Source organism: Nilaparvata lugens, chromosome 2 (genome assembly GCF_014356525.2).
Source record: "Nilaparvata lugens isolate BPH chromosome 2, ASM1435652v1, whole genome shotgun sequence".
NCBI classification, from domain to species: Eukaryota; Metazoa; Arthropoda; class Insecta; order Hemiptera; family Delphacidae; genus Nilaparvata; species Nilaparvata lugens.
The window spans coordinates 6,537,831-6,549,312 of record NC_052505.1 but is presented as its reverse complement, the minus strand read 5'-3'; the positions used below and the strand labels follow the sequence as shown (position 1 = coordinate 6,549,312).

Below are 11,482 nucleotides of genomic sequence, written 5' to 3'. Positions count from 1 at the left end.
TCTTACTTGAAATTGAAGGCCGCCATTGGGGTATTTTAGCACGAGATATTATATCTATATATTTGTAATACTATAGATTACAAAGGCATTGGTATGTAATAATCTCATAGGTTGCCCCCTCAATGGCCGATTTCAATTCCAAGTACGACACTAGCGCTGCATGTGAGTCAATGCATCTTTAAGGTCTTTGTTCGAAACTATATCAGTCGAGGGATCAGCCAAGGTACTTAAATGTATTCTAGGTACACTGGGATCAGCCTTCATCACTTATGATCAAAGTGAACGATAAAAAATCATCTGGTAGTATAATGGAGTGAACAATGAAAGTAACATTTTAAAATAAATGTATTTATGTAATAATTCAGATTTGTACAATATAACAATTTTAAACATACACTATGAGTGGTTACAATTCTTAACTGAAACAAAGGTTTTCTCAAAATAATTCATCTAAATATATTATAATTATGATAATGAGCATGAACAATAATACTATTATTGTCCTCCTAATAAATGCACTGAGAGGTAAACAATTTCTATGAAACAATTTATACAATGCTTGATCACTAGTAAATCATGAAGAAATATTCAGAAATTCTGTATATTATACAAAAACATGGCACTTTCATTGGAGTCTTTAGATCGATGGAAAATTGTGATGCTCGAAAATTCATTTTCACAATAAATTCCTATTGAAAGGGAAAATTAATTTATTTGTAATATTCCATTCCAGAAATCAATGCGAATTTGTCTTATTTATCCTCAAAATATTAGAAAAGAGTTTATATTCTAATATAAATTGTAAAGCATAACCAGTGACGTCTAAATAACGCAAATGTTTGGAAAAATTGTGCAGTACGCTACACATTTTTATAATAAGGTAGTTCAAAATAAAAAATTGTCATTACAATGGATTTCTTCTCCATTACGTATTGCTATGATGATGGAATAGGATGTAAAATTGAGCAAATTTATAGATACATTATACAATATTACTATTGTAATCATAATATAAAAATTGTAAAGTATTGGAGTATGGTTTTGTAATTATCCTATCTCAACTTGTCTAAAATCTGAATACAGACTAATTAAATCTTAACTACTTCTTTTTCCATTCAAGGATGATATACATATATGAGATGTCCTGGAATGTTTTAGTTCTCATAACAAGGTTTAACATTAAGAATGGCAATGGTTCACGGTTCCTGGATAAGGTTGTTAGAATTATTTGATTTACATTGTCGATTGCAAATTTCCCTAAATTATAATAGTTCACCAGTTTTGATTTCAATAGTATATCACTATTCAAAAAATAAAATTACATTCTTAAATTAATGAGAAATATTTGTCATGAAATTTACAAAAATATGATGATAATAATAGAGAGCTCAGATAAAATATCGATAATTTGGATACATTCTAGACTATTTTTACATTGAATACATCTAACTAGATAAAAGTTTTGATGTTTAAAATATATATTGGAATATAGCTCTTGGAAATCGTTTATTCCCTACTCTAACTACTTACATGAACGGAAAATATAATAGATAAGTTAACAATTCCCAATTATATATTAAAAAAAGAGAGCATGAAACAATATGAGAAAAGTATTTAGATACTTTTATAAATTAAAAGAACACTTAATTGTAAAACATAGAACACTTAAATGTAGAAAATCACTTTAAAATTCGAAAAATTACCACCTAGACACAGCTCACGCGGACGTTATGAAATAACAATAACATTATCGATGGAAAAATGGAATAAAATCAATAATTATATTACATTCACTTACTTGAAGCACAAGTCCAGTGATAGATTGATTTCCATATTATTAAATTTGTACAAGTTAATCCATGTTCAGCATTGCTCTAATTTAATTTTGATTTCAAAATGTCCTATTTCTTGTATACCAGTCTATGCCAGCTTGAATTCAGATTGATAACAGTATGAAGCTCTCCTTACAGGGAAGAGCTAATTATTTATCAAAATCAAAATGAATAAACATTCAAAATGAATTCCCAATAAACGTTTTGAATTTTAGAAAACTGTCAATGTTCAAAGCCTACTAGTTTTGCACTTGTAGCTTATCCCGCAAATTATCCAGTGTGATCTATTGAATGAAACGTTTGCAAAATCAATATTGTTTTTGGTCGTTTCAAACAACTTATCAAGTTTTGATTCTCGTCTTTAATCTATTACATATATGGCTTTCAAAGTTCACCATTGGTGTTATGAGATCATACCTAAACCTAAATTCAGATAAATTCAAATAAATATTAAGATGGACGAAAGTCATGTTAGAATTTCATTCTTTCAAAAGAAAAAAATTGTTGCAATTCAATTTAAAACTACCTATTCAGAAGATGATGAAAATTGAGCACTCTGTCATGAACATTGAAATAGATAACACAATTGAAACAGCTCGTAGTTTATACAACTTATCGACTGCATCATCACTCATAGCTGTCATTCAAAGGAATAACACAATAACGTAAATAAAAGATACAACAATAGTAATAAAAACAATAACTAAAACTAATGAGTTCATTAGCACAAGATCTGGCAAGATTTCGTCGATTAAAATCATCAAATTTATTTCAGATACAGGCGCATTCTTTCATGAATCGAACCAGAATTGGTCGATAGTATATATCGCATTCAATTTCAACCTAACCACTTCCAATCAAAATGCCTAGGTACACAAAATCAACATTTAAAATACGAATATTCAACAGACAATGATCTTAATCATCAACATAGCACAATGTCTTTAAAGCACTGACAATATCCTACCCTTCTATCCATTTTAAGCCGTATTATACTAAAATTGCATCTGCACTATATTGTAAATGCTAAGTCGCTAATCAAAAAGATTGCATTGTAAACCACTTATATAATTCATCAACATTCAATTAATAAGTTGTAGGCACATCAAGGCATTTGAGTTGCACCATCCTTCACGAAGAGCAAATGATATACAACTAATATTGCGATAAATATAATAATACAATCAACAAAAATTTACATACAAAGAATAAATCTATAAATTTATTATCCTCTTCTTGGAAAAGTGATCTGATTGTCCATTTCAGCATCATTCAATCAATAAATACAGTAATCGCTGATCAGCCAATTATCATGTTTGATTAACAACTGAAGAAAGACACGATGGTTCTTCAATCACGAGTTTTGATTCACAATAATTTACTCATTTCACATTCGCGTGCTAATGATCCATTAGTTCCACCAAAATTATGTCTATTAATTCTTCACTCTCATCTGAATGTTGTACTTCGAGTAAGAACATGTCCTCATTGCAGTAATACTTGATCATCTCGTCGTCAATTTTGGCTATAATCCTGAAAACAAAAATAATTCGATTTCAATAAAATTGTACATGGAAATTTGATTCAATCATACATATTTTGATGGGATAAATACATAAATGATTGAATTACACATATTTAATCTTCATCTAGAGATGGTTGTCACTCTAGATCTTTAAGTTGAATTTCAGCAACAATTTCAAACATTAAACAACGTAGATGTCAACAACGATGTCGTGACTTCACTCTTAATAATTTCAAACCTAGGACGATAAATTCAGTCTCAATTACTGGGTATTGCCACAGAAGAAGGAACCCTTCTCAGAAGAAGATGATCTCTACTCCGTGGAATTATTTACGAAAATTGCTTTTCGGAAGTAAGACTTATTAGTTGCTGAATTCGATCAAACATTCTATATGTACCAAAATAACACAATAATTGATTGTTTTTTCTAAATATCTGTTCCTGGGTTTTCGGAATCGTCCGGAAACTTAAAAGGTCAAATCTTCCTTCCATTTTCAATCATTACACGCAAGTGGTGCGTATAATATATTGATTTCTTTCTATTATGAGAAATAAGGCAACTTGAAGATATGATCATTCCTACATCCCATTATAATTTAACAGTCATGAATGATTTGTGGAAAAAGGTAGACAAATATTATTGGGAAGCGATGTTGACTGCATTCCGTACACTTCTGACGGACATTGTTAGTATGATATTCAGTTCAAAGCTCCACCTTATCCACTTCAGCCATTTTAACCACTTGAAATGAAATTGTTATAAATATTTACATCAGAATTTTGTTAAATATTTTAGTAATTCGACTACAAGAAGAATACTGCAATTGCTTCCAATGCAGGTTTGTAGTAATGAGAAGTATTCATGAGAGCCAGAATAATCATTGACACTTATCCCAGTTAATTTTGTTAAAATTACGATACATTATGTTAGTGAAAGCGAAATTCATCTATAAAGTTTATGGAGATTGGAAACTGTAATGTGAGAATAATGACTATTTTTCTGACTTTCAGTGAATAGGTTTTCAGCAAAATTGCAATTTTCTTCTTCAATATTTGGATCATCATAAACGTTTCAGCAATAGGTACCTTAAGTTCAATAGATCTATGAGAATGTAAAACTGACTTACCCTTTTCTGTTTTTTCGATACAAGTTACTAATGCTTGAAGTAGAAATTTTGTACTTATTCTCAATCTGGAAATAAGGAAAACAAAATTAATACTTCAATCTTAAAGAATTGGATTAGGGAAATTCAACTTCTTTTCAATTTTATTTTTGGAGAAGAATCTGATCGATGAATCATGGAATTTCAAATTACAGTTTTTGAGGGGGTTTCTCATCATTTTCAGTACCATATTAACTTTTGGCTAGTTGAGAAGAGAAAGAGATAGAGTGAGAGAGAAGAGACAGCATGCAGCTGGTTGGTTAATAAATTATCATCATGCAATGAAGCCTCGAAAGCAAAGAGCCTACTCGTTACTTACCAAATTAACAGAAAGGCACGGAAGAAGCTTTGTGAGTTGTTAGTTTCATTAACCAACCTATAGGCACTTTAAAAAGCGATACAGAAGACTCAGGAAGTACTGAAAAACCTTACCTTCAGTTTGGACTGTTTATAGTGCTTTGAACATTCACTAATAACAAATATCAAGAATAAAAACAAATAATGTACGTTATGAAACATAAAAATGTTTTGCCATAATTTCACTGAAAACAGCTAGCAGCTTAAAGATTATATTATGTTGTATAAAGCAGTAAATGGTGTCTACTGGAAAAAGGAAATATAAAATTATGAAAACCGTACACTATCTTGTATAAATTAATTCCAGTGATAATAAGGATTGTTTTTCAAAAATAATATTACCCTTGAAATTGTTTAGATTTTTTTTGAAATTGTTCAAATTTTTTAAAATTGTTTCAATTTTCTTGAAATTTTGATTCATTGAATTTGGAAAGATTAAACAAAGATTACTGAGTTTAGAGGCACTGCTAGCTATTCCATATATTATTCTCGCCAAGTTCCAAGGAATTTTCTTACATTGATTCCATTTTTGATAAATTCCGTTAGCTGCAACTGAATAAGAAATTGAGCAATAAAAGTTCTCAAAATCAAATAAAATTCAAATTTGATACGTTTTTTTAAATTCTCTCTAATTAAATAATGGCAATGTAAAAAATGTGAATTATATTCACCGTAAATGGAAAACATTAAAGAATGTTCACCATTAGCTGCAATATTGGTAAATTCGTTCAAAACAGTTCTGATCCTTGTTTTTTTTATTAAGCGTGATGGATTCGATACTCATAGCTGCATTATTATTTATGTTTCACATTCAAACACATTTAATAAGGAGTATATGACATGACCTTTGCATGATATTTCTCCAATTAATTCTCGGCATGCAGTATGAATTTTCTCTTTTTTACACATTCTAGGAGAAGTATGTGATAATTATCATCTGTTGACCAAGCTGTAAGTTCAAATCACCATTGAGACATGAAGAACTTGAATGATAACGAAGCATTGCAGTATATTGCCAACAATTCAAAAATAGGAACTTGGCGAGAAATTTGAAGGCGAGGTTTTTCATTTGAAAATGCGAAAGATTATTGTTAGAAAAGTTTTTTGTTAGAGCAAGGTAGGATTGAGGAAAAGTGAAGATTGTGTATCAGAAGTGCATGAAAGCAGATGGATGGTGATCTATTCAAGTTAATAATCAAATTATGCCAAAAGTTTTCCTTTTTCTTTAATAATGGAATTTATTCTAAGAAAAACTTTCAAGATTATATCGTTTCAAATATTATTTATTCAATCTCAATATGTTATCAAGTGGTTTAAAAAGTACCAAGTGACAAATATTTAAATTCAAAATTATTCAATTTTTATGCAACTGAATGAGAAACATTATAATAATCTATTCGGAGATTGAAGCTTTTTATATATATTCAATAAACTTGATGAAAAGCATGAAACCCCCACAATGATTCATAAGTAATAACAATTTATTGATAAATTGTGTACAATCTTTATATCTTGGAAATTTAACAGGTATCACTATTAGAAATTCAAGAATAAATATCAGTAGTATTGTGTACATAGACAATTTTCAAAACAAAGACTAGACAAAAGATTTTCATTCTTAATCTAATAAACAAAAACATATAAATGTAGGCCTAAATAATTGATCAATTTAATTCGAAAAAAATTATTTCAACTAGTACCTATCTTCATATTATAAAACCATTATTTTAGTTTAGTTGGAATTATTGAAGTTGTTGGATTGATTATTCAATGCATAACGCAGTAGTACATAGTAGGCTGTAGTTTATCGTTTTCAAGAATAACAGGATATATAGTACATTTCAATCCAAACAAACAAGCATCAAGTATCTTTACTGAGAAATAATAAACCATTTTTTAATTGACATGAGTCTAATCAAGTACGGTAATAAAATATCATACTTTTCATATTCTTGTTGAGTGTTTCAACAAAAATAATCCTAATATTATTTCGTCTACTATTTTTAATGTAGACTAAAGTAGACTGTCCACTATTTTAAATAATTTTATATTATTTCTAATGTTTTTTTCAATTATTCAACATCAGACTGCAGTTGAGCAATCTTATAACTGGAGGAAAATTCTCAGTTTGTCATGAATTGAACAAATTTTCTTCAGAATATTAAAGATGCGATGATTTATCGGTTCATAATACCAAAAGATTTTCTTCAGAATACAGTGCGTACTAAAACTGTGATGATTTATCGGTTCAGAAAACTGAAAGATTTTCTTTAGATTAAATTAATAAACAATGTGGTGATTATCGGATAATATACTTACAGCATTGAGTAGTCCGCTTGTGGTGGGGGGAACCACATGCAGAGGTGTGTACACTTCTTCCGAGTCCTGCCTCACGTACAGCATGACCCTCTCATTGAGGGGGGGCACCATTTTTGGCCTTTTCAGCGGGGGACTCGAGAAGACGGTGCCATCGGTAGTCAAACTTTGATCCAAGTCCTTCTTGTCGAGGGCGTCTGGCGGGAAATGATTGTGGAATTTCAGAGTTTGCGTGGCTGCACCTGGCGCTTTTCCCGAGTGCAGGAGGAAAGGCGACGAGTGCTTCAGAGATCCTGGCTCGCCATTCGATAAACTGTAAGAATTGGAAGCATACAATGATTACAATCCAGGAAAAATTGAACGAAAATATATCATTTTTATACTAATATCTAGAATTGGTACAGACAAAAACTCATTGAATTATCATCAAGAGTTATTGAAGCACATTTCATGCATTTCAGAAGGAGCTTAATGAATCTTGTACAGCGTGAATTGTAGCTACCTACTTCACAGTAATACTGTAGGTAACGTATGTTCACTTTACTTTATATATTATAACTTATCTTAGTGAAAATGAAAGAGACAGAATGAAACACTTACTTTGAGAAATTATGAAATGTTATGGGTCACATAAAATTTTTAAATTCAATAACAGTAATATAATAGAGTGAACAGTCCTGATACTTTGTACGATAATTGAGAAAAATGAAAATATGTGCTATGGATAAACTGCCGAATTCTTAGCATGCAGTTGTGGTCTAGACAAATTTTGAGTTCATCTCTCACTAAACAAACAAAATATTCATTGCTATTTTTATATGAACACAATATCTAATAAATATTTATTACAATATTTATTTGCCTTTTTTATCAATATTCTATAGAAATTCTATTTGATAGCTGCCAAATAACTAGGAGTACCTATGACAATAATAAACCTAGAAATATCAAATAGAAATTCTATTTCATAGCTGCCAAATAACTAGGAGTACCTATGACAATAATAAACTAGAGTTTTGTTCATAATATTATTCCAAATAACGTGGAACCATGTCTTGAATATGGTATTGCAACGATTTCGTGAATGAATATCACATTTTCTGGATTTTTGCTTTTGGTTTGTACATGAAATGGTCTTTGATTTCTCACCTTGAAGTGTCAGTTTCATGGCCGTAGAATCCCTGCAACTCCATCGACGTTAACTGAAAAACAGAAAGAGACTAAGTTTCATTTGGTATGATCTTCTATGGATTTGTATTGGGCAATAATTATAATAACACTACTAACACTAGATAGAGTGAATGTGGATAAGTTTCTGATTAATTTTATTAATTAATTTATTCCCAATATGTTATCAAGTGGTTTGAAAAGTACCAAGTGACATATATTTCATTTCCAAATTATCACATTTTTATGCAACTACATGGGAACTCGAGATTGATCGAGATAATGCTACTTCATATCTATTCAGTCCAGTAGAGTAGCATTCTCTACACAATCAACGAAAATTAAAAATAATAAAGAGCGGAATGAGAATAGAATTAAGTTAGATTTTATTTTGAATCATTAATCTATGATTTTTTGTAGATTAAAGCCTTCCAAACAATATGTTCAATAGCAGGTATTATTATCATTTTCCTTCAAGCGTCCCAACAGTAGTTCTTTGTTCTACAGTATAAAAGTACACTGAATATTGTGTACTACCTTCTACAGCTCAGGAAAAATATTGGTATCTAACAGTATTCTTGTACAGCAGTAGTTTATTCTTTCACAAAATATTGTTAGGAATTTCCATTCAAAGTTGTTAAAATTCATTGATGGATAATTTTTGAAGGACTTTTAAAAAATGGATCCTAAATTTGGTAGGAGGGCTAAATTTGGTAGTAGAGTCTTTAGAAACACTCACCTTGTCAATGTCCTCCGCGGGTGAGAAAAGGACAGGCGGTTTGACGAGATCGCTCATACTGTAGAATTCGGACCTCTCGCAGGGTGGATGGTACAGTTCGTCCATCTTCTTCCTGCCAGTGGCTGTCATCTTGCGTTTGGCGGCTCGTCTCTCTTCATCACGCGTCTTTCTTTCAGCACCCTAAAACAAAACGAAAAAAGTTCACAAAATGAAAATCAAATAAGATAATTTGAATATAAATTAGAATAGTTGCCAGATCAATTTGATATTACTTCAAATAGGATTAATCGGATTATCTCAAGGGGAACGACATTCAATTTTGGATTCTAAATACAAATTTCAAGGTAGGGGATAAACTGATTCTATTCAGCGAAGTGTGTTTCACATGACAAGTGAGTTTTGTGATGTAATTCGATTACATGATGCAAAAATCTGCCAATTTGAAACGAGTAAAACTAAATCATTCCATAAGTTGACAAAAAAGTAATCACGTTTTTGTATTTTCCTTGAAAACAGCTTTCTCATCGGAACATTCAATATTTATTGGGCAGCAAAAAAAAAGTGGATTCAAACTTGAACGCAACTAGAGGAGGATGTTGTCGGATAATAATTAATTATTATGGCATAGGCTACACCATTTCTATTATGTTTTCTCTCACTCGATTCCACGTACCGATTCCCTTCTGTTCTCACGTTCTTGTACGCGGTGTTTCATCTGACGCCTATCACAACAGCTCATCGTAATTCAATTTAGTTTTGGTGAACGTTTTCAATTGGTCGGCGCACAAGCGGGGTCAGTTCATGGGTCGATGCAAGAGTGTGCGTTTTCTCACATCCAATGTTTCCCTCTGAAAAATTCTGAGCCACCTCTTCTTATCGGCAGCCTCAACAACAGTAGAACAACACGGCAACCTCATGGGTGTCTGACCCTTGGCAGATTACACGCGACGGATAGCCCAAAGCTCACCTACACCTATTCCAACCTCAGAATGTTGTGATCTCACCCTCTCTTCTCTTTATTCACTCTCACTTTCCCATTATTTCGTATACTCTTTCTCTCCTGGCAACCTCTCTTCGCCAATTAACAAAACACGACTTCTTCGCGCCTTAATTATTGAAACTCTTCTGCGATCAAGATGTAGGGAGGTTTGAGGAAATCAGAATATTAAGAGACAAAGAGCAAGTTATTCAGGACTAGATAAATGAGAGGAGAAAACTTCATGAGATTGATGAACTAAGATCAAGTGAGTTTTTAGTTATTGATGATCAGTTTGTTTTATTTTTTTACACGGATCAATAAGTGTGTATTGATGGGCAAGAATGGAGAGTTGAGAGCAAATTAGGAAAGGAGAAGGAGTAGAAGAGAATAGAATAGATACAAAGATAAATGTCTCCTATTTGCACTTTATAATGAGAATTCAGATGCAGATTCCTTTCATGTGTTTATTCAAGAAAAAATTATGTGTTTATTCCAGAAACAATTATATGTTTATTCCAGAAAGATGAGAGACAAAAACATATATTTAAAAAAATATAGGAATGCAAAGGCCTAACTAGATCTCTATGATATTTTGATCAAGTTTTGAGTTAGCGATAACGACGTATTAATTCCATATACAATGAATCCAATCAATGACAGCGAAGAAAATTGGAGGAAGTGAGCTCTTTCTTATCTCCCGAGTGGCAAGAGCTCGGAGAGTCCAGAAGTAATGAGAACTTCAGTGTCATGTACAGCTAACAAAGGCATTGCCTTATTTAGGGAATGTCCTGCTGTAAAGAAGAGTGCTCAGACTGTTTTTCTTGTGCTTTGCCAACAATGCTATCGTCGCACACATCCAATTTTCAACAGCTCATTAGTCCAAAAACAGAAGCCTATGGACGTTTTTCTGGTGTGGAAACAACCGAAAGAGGAAGACACGCTTTAATTGGGAGGAACGATAAAAAGAACGAGAAGAAATACTTGGAATGGACGCTTTATCAGTCTCACAGTGAACAACCTACCATCTGTTCTGATAAAAGATGTTCTGCAAAAATACAAACAGAACTCACTATGTTTTAAGGATTTTTCAAATAATATGTGGATTGATTCGGAATGAGTGAATCAAGTAAAATAATAAATTCTAACTAAATGATATAGAGGAGTGCTTGATGTGTAACAGAAAATTAAGACATGATTAAAATTTTGCAGTATTCCGAAACTTGATAAATTCCTCATTGTTTTACTGGAAATATCACATTATTTTGGGGTGGATTATTTTGAAAGAAGATCATTTTTCTTCAACTTCGAATTATATGAGAGAAATCTGAAAATGTATGAGCTTATCGTCAATAAAAACCAAGCTCTCTTGATAATATACTATTGATTCATACAAAAACAAAATTA

General features: G+C 31.4%; 1 protein-coding gene across 14 annotated transcripts in view; it reads right to left on the bottom strand.

Annotated features, from left to right (window-relative positions):
* Nucleotides 1–332: 332 nt before the first annotated feature.
* The window catches only part of LOC111057893 (protein grainyhead), a 222,536-nt gene continuing 211,386 nt past the window's right edge, over nucleotides 333–11,482 (bottom strand). For 5 of the 14 annotated variants that reach the window (XM_039420401.1, XM_039420402.1, XM_039420405.1 and 2 more), the window contains 5 exons: nucleotides 9,100–9,279; nucleotides 8,343–8,413; nucleotides 7,197–7,506; nucleotides 4,485–4,549; nucleotides 333–3,365 (listed from right to left, as the gene is read on the bottom strand). In XM_039420401.1, coding sequence (XP_039276335.1) covers nucleotides 3,233–3,365; nucleotides 4,485–4,549; nucleotides 7,197–7,506; nucleotides 8,343–8,413; nucleotides 9,100–9,279 — 759 coding nt within the window. In that variant the 3' untranslated portion in view covers nucleotides 333–3,232. The remainder of the gene's footprint in view (nucleotides 3,366–4,484; nucleotides 4,550–7,196; nucleotides 7,507–8,342; nucleotides 8,414–9,099; nucleotides 9,280–11,482) is intronic. The other 9 variants (XM_039420403.1, XM_039420404.1, XM_039420407.1 and 6 more) reach the window with 5 other exon arrangements.